Source organism: Cucurbita moschata, unplaced genomic scaffold, assembly GCF_002738365.1.
Source record: "Cucurbita moschata cultivar Rifu unplaced genomic scaffold, Cmos_1.0 Cmo_Scf00001, whole genome shotgun sequence".
Lineage (NCBI taxonomy): Eukaryota > Viridiplantae > Streptophyta > Magnoliopsida > Cucurbitales > Cucurbitaceae > Cucurbita > Cucurbita moschata.
The window spans coordinates 973,225-990,593 of record NW_019268517.1 but is presented as its reverse complement, the minus strand read 5'-3'; the positions used below and the strand labels follow the sequence as shown (position 1 = coordinate 990,593).

Genomic DNA, 17,369 nt, shown 5'->3' with positions numbered 1-17,369 from the left:
AGAAAACAATAGAATATTCAGAAATTGCATCCAAAAGAAAATGTATAAAGGTTGGAGATTCCATGGGATTGAATGACCCAAGAAGAGAAAATTATGGATTTCTTTAAAAATACTTCTCATTATGGAAGAAAAAGAAGTATTAATTCAGTATTGATGATTGGATTTGGAGTCATTGGGCAGAGAGACTGATGTGGGGAGGGGTTTGTTGGAAGGTAAGAGCATGTGGGTTGCCCATGTGAAGAAGGTATCTCCCAAAACTCACTCATTCCACCTAATTCCACACTTATAAATATTGAATATGAAGAGGAGGCCATGTGACAAATCATTGTCCCACTAGATAATGCCATTGGGAGAGATTAAAAAAAAGGGTAACCCATGTAGAAGCTTTTATATACCATAATCAAAGTTTCGAGTAGGTTAGGTAGTGTAGATAGTGTCATAAACGGGTTACGTAAATATGATGGTTCATGTGAGATCCCTCATCGGTTGGAGTATGGAATGAAGCATTCCTTATAAATGTGTGGAAACCTCTTCTTAGAAGACGCGTTTTGAAACAGTGAGGTTGATGACGATACATAACAGGCTAAAACGGATAACATTTGTTAGCGGTGGGCTTGAGCTATCACAAATGGTATCAGAGTAAACATCGGGCGGTGTGCCAGTGAGGATGTTGGGCCTCCAAGAAGGGTGGATTGTGAGATCTCACGTCAATTGGAGAGAGGAACAAAACATTCTTTATAAGGGTGTGAAAACCTCTCCTTAGTAGACACGTTTTAAAATGGTGAGACAAATGACGATAGGTAACGGGATAAAGTGAAAATATATGCTAGTAGTGGACTTGGACTATTACAATGATATAAGAGCCAGACACCGAGCGGTGTGCCAACAAGAATACAGGGCCTCTAAGGGTATGGATTGGGAGATCCCACATCAGGTATAGAGGGGAACGAAACATTTTTTGTAAGAGTGTAAAAACCTTTCATTAGTAGACAATATCTATTAGCAGTGAGTTTGGGTGATTACAATTTACTTATAAGAATTTCTCTAGCTTGGCCACCGGTATCAAAGTAAACATATCTAGTAGGCTATAGCATTTTAATGCAATCTTATCTTGTGATATCACAAAGTAAACATATCTAGTAGGATACAAACCCTTTTCAAGGCTATCTATGTGGACCTTTTGCATATATTTATATATATTTTTTTTCTCCCAAAATTGTGAACTTCGAAGACCTATAAAGGCAAGCGACTTCCATGGTCCAAACATTTGTGTCGTATTGGTTCTCGAAGACATTTAAAATATGTATCAAGCTAATATATCAATGAATGGATCAATTGTGATTAGCCTGACATCTAAAATTTAGGAGCCAAAATTTTAGCTAATAATAATTATTCATTTCCAAAACGAGAAAATTAAGAACAAATTTATAAAAAGTAGATTAAGTAAGTTTATCATCAACTAATTTTAACATTTATCGTCACTAAATTAAAAAAAACGTCGTACAAACGACAATAGAGACTAACTAAAACAACGACTCAATTATTATTGTATTAAAAAAAAATAGATTTTTCTAGAGAGAGAGAGAATCCAAGCAATAAGAGACGACTAGAGTCAACGGTTTTAATTTGGATTATTTATTATAAAGATTCATCAAATAAGAGTAAGAGAAAATTTTGGTATTTAATACCTAAAACAACCTCCTCTCCGACCAACCCCTTGTCGTTTTTTTTCTTCCTATTTTTCCCCAAAATTTCTCACTTTTTTCTCCTCCTCCGCCATTGATGCTCCAAACCCAAAGAAAATCTAAACCCATTTCTAAATTCCCCATTCCATTTCTGGGTCATCCTCTGTTCATCCAATTAACTCCAAAGCTTCGAGCTTTTCATCAATGGAGGTCGAGGTGGTTGTCACGTGCGAATGCTGTGGGCTGAAAGAGGACTGCACCCAATTCTATATCAGCGAAGTTAAGGCGAAATTTGAAGGGAAATGGCTGTGTGGGCTTTGCTCGGAGGCTGTTAGAGACGAAGCTAAGCGAAGCAAGAAGCCATTGGTGGGCTTGGAAGAAGCTGTCGATGCCCACATGTCGTTTTGTCGTAAATTCAAAGCTAACCCTGCGATTCGTGTCGCTGATGGAATTAGGCTCATGCTTAGGAGGAGGTCCAGCGACGTGTCGGCTTCTTCCTCTTCTTCTTCTCAGGCTAATTCTTCTGCTAACAAGTATGGGAGATCCAAGAGCTCGTCGCAGGTGGGGTTCGACATGTCGTCGCTGTCGTTGTACTGATTTTTGGAGATTTGTTAATTAACTATTGACCAATTAGGGTTTTCATCTCTCTTTCTTTCTTGGTTGTCATTATTATTATTGGAATAATATATGTTTTTTCGGCCATTTTTAAGCTTTCTTTGGGTACAAAATTACTTATTAAATCCATTTTTTGATGAAATTATTAGTTGGATTGGGCCTAATTGAGAAATGAAATTTGGGTAAAAAGCCCAAATACTCATCTCGGGCCAAGACAAGGTGGAAAAGCCCAAGCCCAAGTCAATCTTCATACCCCAAAACCCTACCTTACTAAATTTGGGTAAATTTTTTGAACTGTAAGCTCCGATCTGGGTTTCCCCAAAAGACCTCGTACCAATGGAGAGAGTATTATTTGAATATAAATTCATGATCATTCCCTAAATTAGCTGATGTGGGACTTTCATCATCCAACACCTCCCCTCGAACAAAGTGCACCTCCCCTTAATCGAGGCTTGACTTCTTTGGAGTCTTAGTCATTTTTTACTGCCTTCGAGGAGGCTTGTCCCTTTTTTCTTTTAGAGTTCTTTGTTTGATATTTGAGGATTTACCAATCTCTTGGCACGAAAGTTTAGGGCATGACTCTAATACTATGATCATTCCTTACATTAGTCGATGTGGGACTTTCATCTTCCAACAACATCGTCCCAAGAGACATTGACACGACTCAATGCAATATCCTAAGAGGCATTGACACAATTTGATGCGACGTGTCCCATTGATAGATATTACCTTATTTAATCATAAAATTTGCAAATATTACAACGAATTTGCTATTATATGGAAACGTTCTATATTATGAAAATATGAAACTGCATAAAATAATTAATATTTCTAAATATTGACATGAATGAAAATGATATGCAAAATAATTGAACGTATCAGAAAGAGTTTCCGTATTTGTGTAGATTGCTAGGAAAGAAACGGATCCCACGTGGCATCAAAATATATGACCGTTGGCAATTCAATTTCTCTGTCTCTCTTTTCTGGTTAAATCTTTCCATCCCTCTCGTTGAGAGACGAGACATAAAGAAAGCCATGAAAACGGTACTTTTTTCCACCGCCACCGCCATGGAAGAAGGCGAGCGATCGGAAGCCCGCGACAGATGTTACTATCCAGGTTGCCGGAAAGATGCGAATTGCAACTGCAAGATTTGCTTGGACAGTATCAACGCCACTTTGGACCTAATGTCTTACAGTGTTCAAAAAACCTCACTCATGAAGCTCTCTGCTTCGAGACCTAATGTTGAAGCCACTCCGATTTCATTTAATCCTTTGATTTTGACGACACCGCCATCGGGCACGTCTCGGATCATGAAGTACCCTAATTTTATATCTCCGGTGAAATTGAGTTTGGGATTCGAGGCTGAGGAAGAGGAAAGAGATTCAAGTTCGTTGCATCGATTTCTGACGTTGGTTTTTGTTCTGAGTTTGATCTTTGTGATGACTATTGGGTTTTCGTGTGCGATCGCTAGGGTTATTAGGCCGAAGCTGTCGGTGTTCGTGCATGATTTGAATGGGAAATTGTGGGAGGTGCAGGGGATCGTGAATTTGGAGATTTCTAATGGCAGTTGCAAGGATTCCATGTGGGAAATTGATCAGGTAGATTTAGAAACACTCTGGTTTCAACTTATAATCGTCTCTCTTTTGGGTTTATTTTCAGTTTTCTTAACATTATGCTTCCAATGTAGGAGGGAATGCTCTTAAGTTCAAGGTGCACAATGTACAAATCAGCCATAGGGGCAGTGAGCTTATGGGGATGGCCTCTACAGACTGCTGGACTGTTTCGTACCGGATTTTCGCAACGATCGATCACGATCCTATCAGGCAGAATTAAACAGGTGAAGTCAAAACCTTCTGAGTTGAATTCTAAGAACACCAAAAAGCTGATAATGGACAGAAAACTTGATGATATACTACTGAATGATTTGGTCTTTCTGTTTCCTAGTGGTCTGATGGAGGGATCGATTTGGTGGTTCGAGAGGCGAACACTTCTTTGGTTCAGAAAGGATGGGGTGCCACACCTGTGCAAATCAATCCTCGTTCATCGGTTCTCGAGTATCGACTGAGCTCATTGTTAGAGAACTCGAACTTGAATACAATGGCTGCAGATTTCTTCAAACATTGGATGTCAAAAGTCATAAGAAGACTGAAGAACAACAAGCTTTGGCTGTTCTTGGATGTTAAAACCATGTTTCATCAGACTAGAACTACACATGATTTTAAGACTCCAACATGAGGAGAATGGAGTCTTAAAATTTTAGTTTCCTTTCTTTCTTCCTCCCTTTTTGGTGGAAGCTAAATTGCTTTATTTCCTTTCCTATGTCATGTCTCTAGGATCAAGATGTTAGTTGATACTATCTGTAAATGTAACTTCAATGAAACAGGTTTCTATCTATTTGATAGTTACTTTTTCTGGCTTGAAATTTATAAAAGATATCAGAGAACATGAACACATACCGTCTTTACAAGAACACGAACCGTCTCTGTAAAAGTAACAAGAATTGGTCACCAGTAGTCTTTACAAGAACACGAACCGTCTCTGTAATGGTGAAACCGAGTTCTGTCCCGAACGACGATCTCTCTGGCATACACCTTTGAGGCTAGTTTCATAAAAGCATGACAATCCTCACAAATCCGAAGGTTCTTTATAATGCAAATGCGTGACCCTTCATTCATAAGGGCATAGCACAATGCCAGTTTCTCACTGTGCCAGAGGACTAATTCCTTCTTTTCCTCGTCGTCTAAATCAACGAGCACACAGTTAGTCTGTGGTGTATAACCAGCCAGCTTCAACGTTTGAACTACCTCATTTAACTTTTGATATATTAGATCAGCTTGCTTGTGTTTTCTATCTGCCATTTGAAATTCATGCACCTCATTGTTCAATTCAATTCTACTGCATCCTCTCTCTTTCGAAACGCCCATCTCGTTCATAAGTTTTCTAACCTCCCCAGCGTCTTCCCATCTTCTTTCTTTAGCATATATGTTCGATAAGACAACAAGGGCGCCATCGTGATCTGGCTCGAGCTTGAGAACTTGTTTAGCAGCAAATTCTCCCAACTCAGTGTCACCATGGAGCTGACAAGCAGCCATAAGGGATCCCCAAATAATAGCATTAGGAGCAAATGGCATTGCTTCTACCACCTCAAGAGCTTCTCTCAGCAATTTTGCACGGCCAAAGAGGTCAACCATGCAACCAAAATGTTCGTGCTTGGGACTTATGCCATACTCATTGATCATCGAGTGGAATATTCTTTGGCCCTCCTCAACTAGACCTCCATGGCTACAAGCATAAAGCAACCCCACAAATGTGATCCAATTAGGCTCAACGTTTTCAACTTTCATTTGATGAAATAGACTTAGGGCAGTATGAGCATCTCCATGCATTGCAAGAGCATTAATCATACTCGTCCAAGATATAACATTTTTCTTTGGCATCTTTCCAAAGATTTCTCTCGCTCCTTCTAGACTCCCACATTTGGCATACATATCAATGAGTGCATTATTGATAGACAATGCCTTGCCGAACCCATTTTTATCAACATAAATTTGGATCCATTTGGCTTGATCTAATGCACCAAGATGAGCACAAGCTGAGATGACACTCAACATGGTGACTACATCAGGTTTCATTCCCAGTTGTTGCATTTTCTTGAACAGTACAAGAGCCTCTTGAGGGCAATCACTCTCAGTATATCCAGAAATCATTGCACTCCAACATATCAAGTCCTTCTCCACCATTTGATCAAACACATAGCGAGCATCACCAATCTGTCCACCTTTTGCAAGCCCAGAAACCATGGCAGTCGAAATAACCATGTTCTTAGGGGATATCTTTTCATACAGATCCCAAGCCAAGTCCGTGGAGCCACAACTTGCATACATCTTGATGAGAGCACTTTGTAAGTGAGGATCCATGACAATATTCTTCTTAGTTATGAACTCGTGTACTTTTGTTCCAAAATCCAAATTTCCAGCTCGGGCGCAAGCAGAAAGAATAGTTGAAAGAATCATTTCATCTGGTTCCAAGCCTGTTCTCTTCATTTCTTCAAAGAGTTGAAAGGCGAGATCATAATAACCACTTATGCAATACCTGAATATTTGAGGGTAAGGAGAAAATGACCATGAATTCAAAATCATAAGATAGAAAGATACAACCATAACAATGCAAGAAAGCGTATAATTAACAGAATTCGACCACATCCATGGACACTACTAAATGCAGAGTAACAAAATTAGTTTCATACCCATCAATCATGATGCTCCAAGTGACGACATCCCTCTGAGACATTTTATCAAACACCAAGCGAGCTTCCATTATCCTTCTGCAGGCAGCGTACATTCTAATCAACCCCGTCTCCACAAATGGGTCTGAACCAAATCCCAACTTCGACGCGAGTCCATGAATCTCCATCCCAGTTCTCAAGGAAAGATTCCGCGAAGCCGCTTTTAACAGAGGTGGGAAGCAGAACCTATCCAAACTCAGACCCTCAGCCCTCATCTTCTCGTATACAAAAAGCGCATTCTCCGGCTCGGAACCTCGAGATAATTCACGCAGAAGCTTGTTGCAGAAACGGGACTTGGGCTCAGGAATTTGATCGAACACAGAGAGGGCATAGTCGAGGCTGGGCGAGAGAGAACAAGAGGAAAGAATCAGTTTGAAAAGAAGGGAATCGGAATCGGAGCGTTCGAATTTGGAGCGGAGGATTTGAGCGTGGACTTGTTTGATGTGGAGGAGGCTGGTGGCGGAGGAGAGAGCGGCGGAGAGAGCGTTGGGTTTGGTGGGGTATGGGGGAAGTTGAAGAGGGAGGATGGAGGTTGTGTGGCTGAGCGTTTCCATTGCATTTAGGTTAATTAGAAGTTGAAGATGAAGAGATATTGAGTTTGGAGTGGTTTACAGGTCGCCGCCATTGAAGGAAGCTAGAAAGCAGAGCAGAGAAATGGCGGCGGTTTGGAGGGAAATATCAGGATTAATTATCTAATATAAATATTTTAAAAGTAAATTTAATAATCTAAAATATTTGTTCCAAAATAAAATCTATATAATAATTTAATAGAGAAAAAAATTGGCGCGGAATATTTGTTATTATTTAATTAATTTTTTTAAAAAATATATTAAAACTCCCAATTTTAATTTATTAGATATAAAATTGAAAATTAGAACGATCCAACTAACCAGGGCAATTTTTTTGCTTCTTTGCATTTCAGGTCTCACTCGCTCCGTTCAATCGTCGTGTCTGGTGATCGGAGCTCCGCCATGGGCGAAGCTTTATTTGAACTTGAACAAGCTCTCACGTCCAAACAGGTATTTCATTTTCCACTCATATTCTCGCCTTTGCTTTCTCTTCCATTCCGTAACTTTTACCTTATCAAACTCACCTAAGTTCCTCTACGCTTTATATTCAAGTTAGTTTTAGAATGATTGTTGTCAAGGATCCAAAGAGAACCTCGACGAATCTGTTTTTTCATTTTATCTTGTTTTGATTTGATAAGTTGAGCTCATTTTTGGCATTGACTTGGTTCTCTGATGGAACTGCTGAACCTATTTTGGTTCGAGCTGAGAATTGCGTTAATATGTAGCACGTCGGTTGATTGGAATGCAAAATACGATTTCGTTTAACTTATTTTTTCTACTATGTGGAGAATTCTTCCGAGGGAGAGACGATGATGAGTTTATAAATAAGAATAGTGAAGCGTTTTGGGAAATCAAAAGCAAAACCACGAGAGCCTATGCTCAAAGTGGACGCTATCCTATTCTATTGTGGAGGCTGTGGTTTCTTCTAACATGGTATTAGAGTTATGCCCTTAACTTAGTCATCTCAATAAAATCCTCAAGTATCGAACAAAGAAATCGCTAGCGTCGAAGGTGTAGTCAAAAGTTACTCAAGTGTCAAACAAATAGTGTACTTTGTTCGAGGGCTCCAGAGAAAGGAATCGAGCCTCAATTAAGGGGAGGCTATTCAAGGGCTACATAGGCCTCAAGGAGGCTCTATGAGTGTACTTTGTTCAAGGGGAGGATTGTTGAGCATTGTTGGGAGGGAGTCCCACATTAGTTAATTAAGGGGATGATCATAGTTTATAAGTAAGGAATACATCTCCATTGGTATGATGCGGAAACCAAAAGCAAAGTCATGTGAGCTTATGCTTAAAGTGGATAATATCATACCATTGTGGGGACGTGGTTTCTAACATTTTGTACAACATAGAACAGCTTGACCATTGAGGAAGGGACTTTGCTCCAAACATGCAAGTCTAAGGCTGTCTGAGATTTTACATTTGGAGCCCTCGTTGGAGGTAGTGTGACATGAGTAGGTATGTTGTAAAATGCGGCAGAGTTCATCTTCCTTCCATATCTGAAAATTTGATACGCTGAAAATACCTAGAAGCCAGAGGGAGCTTTTTAATTTTGAATGTTAATGCGTTTTTTTCTCCTAGGACTGCTTAGCTTCGAGGAATATTTTTAAGCAATAGTCAAAGTTCTCTTGCTCTCTTCAGCATTCTTAGTTTCATCTTACACATTGAATTTATTCGCTTATGCTCATGTGCTAATTATCTTCACGTGTAAGTACAATAATTCAGTTCCTGTCCCCATCTGATTAATACTTACAGTTTCTCTTATTTAGTTTGAAGAATAATTGTGTGCATCCCTCGATTTTAAATCATGCGGTTTTCTTCATCATTACACAATCGAGCATCAACTCGGGTAGAAGTAGTCTTACTGTTATAATTTTAATATGGATAATTGATGCCGGAATTTGGATTCAAAATTTGGAAGTCCAAATATCAATAAACGTGTTCCCCCCGTACTTGTGAACTGCAACTCATCAATATAGCATGATCTCAGGCATTGTAATTATAAATTTCCTGGAATTGAGAACTGTTTACCAGAGACGTAGGGAAGTCTTTTCCAAGTTCTCAACAAGTTGCCTTGCACCAAAACAAATTAAATGTAGTGTATTCAAATGGAATGATTCACTGGGATTCAGGTGTTATGTTACCATTTTGGTCAAACGAGCTTTTCTTATGTTAATAGATGGACATATCGCATATATGTGTGGCAAAGGTTCATACTTGATAAGAATTTGAACATCGTGGAAATAAAAGCAATTGCTTGTTTTATCATTACACTAAAAGTAAATCGTTGCTGGGACACTATGTTTTCTCTTATCATTCTGTCTGATTTGAACTTTTGCTATATGCAGACTAAGCTAGGCACCGAGGCTATTGCAGACCCTCTGAATTGTATTTTTGGTTCCACTGGCCAGAGAAGAAGAAATCCAACATTTGACTTGGAAATCGGTATGATATTATCCACTTTGAACATAAATTCTCCGCTTTTGATTTTTTTAAAAGGCATTGTATCAATAGAGATGTATTCCTTACTTATAAATTCATGATCTCCTGAGATTCTCTCCCAACAATCCTCAACATAGGACATCACACAAATCTCAGTCTCGTAGCAGAAGATACCACCGTCAGCATCGAAAGCTTTGAACATGTGTAATTCCAGGTTCAATTCATTATAAGAAGAGATTAAGCAATCATGAACCATTTATGTTTATAACGTTCATATCCAAAGTGCAGTGTTGTCATTCCCCTAGCACAAGAAAGAAAAATGGTCTATAATCGTTTCCATATGGTTGTCCATAGTGCACGGTCCAACAGAGCACTTACAGAGACGATCACGATGGTCATGGCAGTAGCTTTGGTGGTTGTTGAGAAGGGACAGCGAAATTTCGAGAACGCGGTAGTGGTTAAAGGTTGGAAACTCCCGTCCCTTTTCCAGTTACTCAATTTCCTAACATCCTCGGAGTATTTGAGGGGAAAATCTTTGTTTTTTCAGACCGCGTGGCATGTTGAAAACCCTACACAAGCAAGACGGCTAGGAACACGCGTCAAGAGAGATGGTAAATGCCTCTTGCCATCACTTTTTATCCTATTATAACCAACTACAAACTTCATGTTTTGTCGTTTTTACATTAATATGAGATTCTCTCCCTTCTTTTTTATGGTTGCGATTAAAAGCTGGAAACACTTTACATGGAAAAATGATTTCATGAAACTGGCTTGTTCCTGAATCATGGTCAAATGTACATTAAAAATTTTCTTGTTCTCCAATAATACAAACTCAAATTTTTATTTAAGTTTCTCTGTCATGCATTCTTGGACCATTTATTCAATTGTGAGATATAGTAAGAATCACGAACCTCCACGTTGGTATGATATTATCGACTTTGATCATAAACTCTCATGACTTTGTTTTTTGTTTCCTGAAAGGTCTCGTACCAATGAGATGTATTCTTTACTTATAAACTCATTATCATCCTCTAAATTAGCCAATACGGACTCCTTTCTAATCCTAACGTATTTTGTTCTTCTCTCTTAGCTTGTGAGGAGATGCTTTTTGTATATATTTACAGCAGAGGAGATGCTTGTTGCTTTGTTAGTACCCATCCATTTTGATCTTCATGAGGTGAAACTATTTGTTTGGTTCTACTGAGCAGATGAAAGCAAAAGGAGTGATTAAAAAAAGAAATGGAAGCTTTATCAATTCGGGAATCTGAAGCATGATTGCGGCCCTACCGCACGCATAGTGCCGCAATAGATATCAGACAAAACCCATAAGCCCTACCTTTTTGTTTTTTCCTTCTTAATTCAAAGCCAAACCTTCAATAGTACAACTTCGACATGTGATGATTGTAGGCATTAGAATTTTTTTGTTCTCTATTTTTCAAGAACACTTTTTTTTTTTGTTATTTATTTTCGTCAACACCGGGTTTAGGTTATATGCTCATGGGTTTTTCATAAATTCGGGATTGAATTTTCAATTATGATATAATATTTTAATTAGTTGAATCATGTATAGAATAAGTGAAAAGTTTGATTTAATTATGATTTTGTTTTTTTTGTTTTAAAATGGGTTTAAATTTTTATTTATTGAATTTTTGGTTATTGAAGTCATAAAATAATTTTTTTTATCCTCATATTTGCATCTATATGTTAATTTCTTGATATATAATTTGGAATGTTTTATTTTAAAATCTAATAATTTTGAAGTAATGTTGACGTAACATTGATGTAACCAAGTAACAACTCTTATCATCTATTAATGATAAGCTTAATTAAAGATTAATTAAGGTATATTGTTCAATTAATCAGGCACCTTGTATGTTAACCTATTAAACACAAAAATTTATTAATTTTATTTAAAAAATCATCCACTTGGAATTTGTTTAAAATAACATGACCGACTTTGTAATTTCATCGAAAATTAAGGTTAAAAAAAATAAATAATTTTTTTTTAAAAAAAAACTTAATTTTCCTTTATATCTGCTGAGCGATTCTCTCTGCTCTTTGTTCGTCCCTCCCTTTGCTTTCTCTACCTGGAACGCCTTCTTCTTCCTCCGTTCCGATTCTGTTTCCCCGTTCTCTCAAATCCCTCGATCTCACAATTCCCTTTTCCACTCCCCATTTCTGAAAATTTAGGGTTCTAATTCGATTTCTGTGTCTAATTTCTTCATCCATTTTGTTTTTTGTTCGTATCAATTCGTTTGATTCCTTTATGATTCTTCCTTTTCCTCTAGGGCATCTTTGATTTCCTTGTTGTTGTTTCTCTCTCCTCTGTTAATTTGTGTGCGAGTGTGAAGAAGGAGCTTGAAATCAATCAACACCACCGCCATGAAGGTCCACCCATTGCCGAGGAATCGTAGTATAATTGTTCGTAATAACCCCAATTCGAGAAGCTCTCTCGAGAATCAATCTCTTCTGAACCACAAGAAACTCAGTAGATTACCACATATCTTCAGTCGGGTTCTTGAGCTTCCATTTCGATCTGATGCGGACGTTTTGGTGGAAGAGAATCGTGATTGTTTTCGATTCGTTGCTGAAACTGATGGTAGAATTAGCGATCGAGTAAGGGCTCATGCTGTGGAAATCCATCCTGGGGTAATTAAGATCGTTGTGCGTGAAAATGAATCGTTGGAATTGGCAATTGATGAGCTCGAATTGGATATGTGGAGGTTCCGGCTACCGGAGACGACGCGGCCGGAGCTTGCGAGTGCCGCCTTTGTCGACGGAGAGCTTATAGTTACTGTTCCAAAGGGTAATGAGGAGGAGAATTCAGAAGATGGTGGAGGAGACATCTGGGGAGATGGGAGCGGGAGCTTCAGAGATGGAATGGAAGGTCGGCTTGTTCTTGTACAGTAAATGGAATCCTTCCCTTTTTTTTCTTTCTTTTTTTTTTTTTTGGTTTCTGTACTAAGTGCTGGAAATTTACTACATCATTATCAATGTTCTTCCAGATTTCTTGTTAGTTTTCCATTGCTGAATCAGTTCATGACCCATTAAATGATATTTAGAAAGAAAACCCAAATCAAATGAATCCATCACAAGAACTTGCAAAAACGTAACACCAGCTCGAGTTGAGTAACCCATGTTTGAAATATGGGTTTCATTTGATAGCTCAACTGGATAGTTCTACACAGAAGATGTTGTTTTCATGCTCTCCCTTTGCTTTGATTTCCTTATTGGATAGCCATTTGCCAACGCATTTTGTTAGTGGTTTAGCCATGTTCTGAAGCACTTGTGATAATAATCTTGGCTTGGAATGTATTGCTTCTTTCTTGTCCATTTATGGGTCCTATGTGTTCGTATGCTCCTTACTTTATGGTTTTGAAAGTTACAACCATAATGTGGCGCAAAAATTTACACAAAACCTTCTTTTATTAAGCCTTTTCGTATCTGCCATTTTTCCCTTTGATTGTTCATCTGTTCATTTGGGAAACGACTGCCTGCATGCAATGCTCCTTGATATCTTTGTCTTTTTAATGTTCGTTCATGTGGGTCATGTTTGGACTCCTTGAATTTGTACTCGTGTGTTGTATTGCACAAGGATGGATAGAAAATTGAAGCACTGCAAATATGAATTTATAGATCATTATAATGTCTCCAAGAACCATAATCTTTCCTAGAAACTGCTTCTACGATGATAGATAGGGGTAGGTTTGGTTTGTTTGGCATCTATGCCCCCTGCCCTCCAAACAGTATGGGAGCCTTTCAGCTCATACTACTCACACTCCTAAATCTTCACGGCACCTCCTCCACCATAGTATGAGCTCCGAGAGTCTACAAAACTCTACCATTCGAGTTGTAGAGTTTTGATTTGAATACATCGGGTCTGCATGAATGAGTCACCATTAAAATTAAAATTAAGGAATAAAATGAGAGCATTGTGTGGGAGCCTCAAAATGTATGACAAACAAACAAAAGCATAAAAGACTTATCATTGTAGCCGACCATGTGAGTACGGCATTACTTTCAGCTTTCATCATTTTATTGTGGCTATTGAGCATTGGCTTAGAGAAATAATCCTTTTGGAATAAAAAAAGATACAAGTTTTTATAAGACAATTTTTTATAATCAATGTTTATTTTTAAAAAAATGTTTTTAATTATCAATTTTTTTGTAATAAAAATTACTTTGATTGCATAAAAATTAACTGCATTTGGATTAAACAAAAAACTGCATTTTCACTACAATCACAAAAATACATTCGAAAGGGAAGGAGAAGCCAAATGATGAAGAAAAGAACAGAATAGTCACCCATAGCTGCAAAAATCATGTTCATTCTCAATTCCTGCTAAACAAAATGGCGATGGAAGCCTCATTTCTACGTAATAAATGGGGTTATGTTTTATTTCTAAGCATTGTAGTCAAAAGAAAGTACCTCTTCCGCAAGCAGCGATAAGAAGCCTGAACCAGAGACAGGATCCTTACTGAGTTAGAAGCCAATGACAAGCAATCCATCGAGCAACCAGTGGAGACGAGGAAATTTATCTGAGAAGAGGTCCAATGTTCTCAAGAATTCAAAACATAATTGATCTCATTTGTTCATCTATTCAAATACAAAAGTAACAAAGATAATAATATTATGAGCACAGATAACTGTTTGGTCAGTAGAAAATCTAAAAAGACATGGCATTGAAATTTTGATTTGAAGGCATACCGTGAAAACAGAGGGTAATGCACCAAGATATCTCTACTCTACACTTTTTCAGTAACTCCATAACTCCATAGTTTCGGTATTTTGATTGCAGAATCCAGCTTGTTGAGAAGTTGACGCCTTTTCGATATCCTCGCTTCATGTGAAGCCATATGATACACAGTAAAAACCTGATAAAGCCTGACTATATAAAGGCTAAATGAATCATAATGGCCAATGGTGCCCATGTCTGTCTAATCAACTTCAAAACCAAAGTCCTCCTTCAGGATATCTTTAGGAGTTCGTCCAAATCCATCAGCAACCTTTTCCATTCTCTTCAGTTTCTTTACTTCTCGTTTTATTTGATCCACTCTATTTGTTACATTATTCTGAAAGACCTTTTGTCTAGTTGATGATGTTCGAGGTCTGAGTTCAGTTTGTTCCTTGCCGAGTTGCAGAAATAGATTATGTAGATAATTTTTATGTAACAGAAGCTTTTCTTCTGCCAAACTGTACTCCAACTCTTGTGATCTCTTCAGTGCCTGCAGAACCTGTTCAATCTCGTCTTCCAGTTTTAGGGATTCAGTCCAATAATCGAAAGGGGTGGACATGGTCCATTCTGAGCTTATAAAGGAGTCTGAAGTGTCATGAGAACTTTCTGTAGAATTCGCGCTACCATTTGCATCTGCGTATAAGATACAAAATCGTCCTCTTAACAGGCAAGAGTATCAAAGATTGATTGCGTAAATGGTTGGTGAGCATACTAGATCTTTGGCACATTATATCACTAACCACATTTAGAGACGATGTTCTTAAGAAGTGTTTGCTGCAGAAGTAATGATACACTGGTAACTAGTTTTACAATTTCTCAGGCTTATACTGCAGAAGGAACTTAACCATGCTATTTGATTTGAAGAAAAATTACCAGTGCAATTCGCTGAGATGTCTTCATCCATCTTCCATATATCTTCCAAGCAAGTCCCAGTTTTAAGCTGACGCAAGCATTCAAAGTCGAATAGATTGTTAAGTTCTCAGAGTAGCATAAGCCTAAGAAATTGTAAAATTATTTAGTAGTTGTAGAACTTTCTAGTTTTACCTTTGCAATGTTCACTTCAATATGTCTCAACAATTCCTTCGCTCTCACTTTGCGTGAACCACGCAAAATGCGGAAACCAATGCCTAAGAACTCCTCAATGTCATCACAACAATCGGTTGATAGACATAACTGCAAAAATGTTTCAACATGTGATACCAAATCTGTTCTAGCATCACAACGTCGACAATAATACTCAGCATCCAATCCAATGCTCCCCCTAACTGTCCCAGCCATATATGATTTGAGACCACATTTTATATGAGCATGATGTCCACAAATATCCCCATCACCTACCTTTGCTTCACATTTAATATAGCTATAACTTTTCCTGGTCATGTTTATAATCTTGGAACAAAGTATACAGCAGCAATCACGGCAAAACCAAGATTCGCTGCAGCAAATATCACAGGACATTGATTTTAATAAAGATGGGTTTGCTACAAGAGATAAACTATTACAGTTTATATTTCCAGCCTTGCAACCCAGAATCTGGGAATCAGATGCTGTGCATTCTTTCGTCTCTTTTGAGGGAAGAGGGCATGGATCTTGTCTTCCTCGCACACCTAAAATAAGATGACACTTTACAATCAGGATCTTTACAAAAAAAATACAACAGTTATTATGAACTCAAGGACACAGTTGTACAGCAACAGACACATACTCACACTCTTCAAACATATTAATTAATGATATAGAAATAATTATGCATTACAACGCATAGTACAAATCTAAATTCTGCAAATTTCAGAATATGGATAGAGTCCTAAGCTGTCAAGCTTGTTAGCCATTATCCCAACAAAAAAGAACCAACCGGCGAATAAGATCTAAATTCTAGTAAGTAAGAAAGGGAATGACAATAGTTTCTGAGACTACCTGAACTAAAATACTAGGTGCCATGATCTAACCGAAAGAATTTATTATGAGGTTATAAAAAGAAAGTAATAGAGACTACCTGTCACAAGAAAGACGAACCTAATGCAACGTAAATTCAATGCATTACATGATCATGAGAAACCTTTTCATTTAAGACAATTATTTCTACGTCAGGAATATATCAGCTTTAATACGCATTCACTTTCATCTAACAAAACCATCAATCTTGCATTTCAGATACAAGAGGCAAGCCGAGAATGCTAGAACAGAGATTTATAATGAAGTTCATGGAACTACAACAGCAAAATTTCTTGAGCTAACCTTGCGCTGAGGCCAACTTTTTTGCTGGTATCTTCCAGCAGAATGAGGCAAAAAATGCATCAACGTTTACATTAGGGTTCACAGACTGGATATATCTTTCAACTGAAAGCTTGCTTGCAAGAAGCTGCCCTCTATGAGATGTGTTCTCAGGAACACCAAGACGGCAAGGAGGATAAAGGTACCTATCCAGAAAATGGCCAGTTATAGCAACTCTCTTCCCCACCCTCCATCTCCAGTTATCACCGGGATTGGGCCAATTTTCAGGAGCATATGGCAAACCCTCCCCTCCTTCATCTTCAGAAACTGGCCTAAGGACCAGATCACTTTTATTTAACTTAGGTGTGATGCAATTTATATTCTCAAGAACTTCAGGCTCCACTGGATCCCTTGACATCTAACAATGATCGAGGAACGTAAGCACAGACAATGCTATTAACATTCATCATCAGATACAGGCAACTCATAAAGCAAAACCATACAGATAACTCTCAACTCTTATGATCAAATTCCAGAACAAACAAAAGGTATTTAGAGGGATGGACGGAAAGAACAAAAGGTCCATGAAAATATGAGGCCTAGGAATATGACACCAGATAAAGGGAAGACTTTCTTAAGCATAAAACTTATAAAAATTTGATTTAGCTATTTACTTGGTACATAAGATCTAGTTACATAAGATAATTAAAATTTTGCTTGGTTTTCTAAGAACGATTTTATAAAGTATGTTATAAAGCAAAAAACCTGTGTGAAAGTAAAGTTGATAAAAATTTGCTTGTTTCTCCCTTTTTTTTTTTTTTTT

General features: G+C 37.9%; 5 protein-coding genes and 2 long non-coding RNA genes across 13 annotated transcripts in view; 5 read left to right on the top strand and 2 right to left on the bottom strand.

The window, feature by feature from the left end:
- The first annotated feature begins 1,704 nt into the window (after positions 1 to 1,704).
- LOC111441587 lies at positions 1,705 to 2,379 on the top strand. Its single transcript, XM_023078633.1, has one exon. It carries the CDS (start codon positions 1,890 to 1,892, stop codon positions 2,280 to 2,282), a length of 393 nt encoding a protein of 130 aa, XP_022934401.1. The 5' UTR covers positions 1,705 to 1,889; the 3' UTR covers positions 2,283 to 2,379.
- Positions 2,380 to 3,327: 948 nt separating this feature from the next.
- On the top strand, positions 3,328 to 4,746 carry LOC111461498. The gene is made up of 3 exons (XM_023105421.1): positions 3,328 to 3,899; positions 3,989 to 4,138; positions 4,246 to 4,746. The coding sequence occupies exons 1-3, from the start codon at positions 3,336 to 3,338 to the stop codon at positions 4,534 to 4,536; spliced, it is 1,005 nt and encodes a 334-aa protein (XP_022961189.1). The 5' UTR covers positions 3,328 to 3,335; the 3' UTR covers positions 4,537 to 4,746.
- Positions 4,583 to 7,251, bottom strand: LOC111460103 (pentatricopeptide repeat-containing protein At4g14820). Of its 2 annotated transcripts, XM_023104301.1 has the most exons (3): positions 6,548 to 7,251; positions 4,758 to 6,393; positions 4,583 to 4,658 (listed from the first exon to the last, which is right to left on the bottom strand). In XM_023104301.1, the coding sequence occupies exons 1-2, from the start codon at positions 7,138 to 7,140 to the stop codon at positions 4,806 to 4,808; spliced, it is 2,181 nt and encodes a 726-aa protein (XP_022960069.1). In that variant the 5' UTR covers positions 7,141 to 7,251; the 3' UTR covers positions 4,583 to 4,658; positions 4,758 to 4,805. The 2 variants fall into 2 exon arrangements, with proteins under 2 accessions (XP_022960069.1, XP_022959359.1); XM_023103591.1 differs by lacking the exon at positions 4,583 to 4,658 and having other exon boundaries at positions 4,665 to 6,393.
- A 239-nt stretch (positions 7,252 to 7,490) lies between these two features.
- LOC111449000 lies at positions 7,491 to 9,591 on the top strand. Its single transcript, XR_002711514.1, has 2 exons — positions 7,491 to 7,605; positions 9,503 to 9,591. It is a non-coding gene; the product is annotated as an uncharacterized LOC111449000 (long non-coding RNA).
- Positions 9,592 to 9,706: 115 nt separating this feature from the next.
- Positions 9,707 to 11,049, top strand: LOC111448995. Its single transcript, XR_002711511.1, has 3 exons — positions 9,707 to 10,060; positions 10,144 to 10,207; positions 10,687 to 11,049. It is a non-coding gene; the product is annotated as an uncharacterized LOC111448995 (long non-coding RNA).
- Positions 11,050 to 11,635: 586 nt separating this feature from the next.
- Positions 11,636 to 12,631, top strand: LOC111447706. Its single transcript, XM_023087007.1, has one exon. The coding sequence runs from the start codon at positions 11,979 to 11,981 to the stop codon at positions 12,504 to 12,506; it is 528 nt and encodes a 175-aa protein (XP_022942775.1). The 5' UTR covers positions 11,636 to 11,978; the 3' UTR covers positions 12,507 to 12,631.
- Positions 12,632 to 12,695: 64 nt separating this feature from the next.
- Positions 12,696 to 17,369, bottom strand: part of LOC111447672 (OBERON-like protein) — a 5,695-nt gene continuing 1,021 nt past the window's right edge. For 3 of the 6 annotated variants that reach the window (XM_023086955.1, XM_023086986.1, XM_023086993.1), the window contains exons 3-7: positions 16,571 to 16,964; positions 15,377 to 15,939; positions 15,206 to 15,272; positions 14,305 to 14,965; positions 13,878 to 14,193 (exon numbers count right to left, since the gene is read on the bottom strand). In XM_023086955.1, coding sequence (XP_022942723.1) covers positions 14,535 to 14,965; positions 15,206 to 15,272; positions 15,377 to 15,939; positions 16,571 to 16,964 — 1,455 coding nt within the window. In that variant the 3' untranslated portion in view covers positions 13,878 to 14,193; positions 14,305 to 14,534. The other 3 variants (XM_023086971.1, XM_023086978.1, XM_023086964.1) reach the window with 3 other exon arrangements.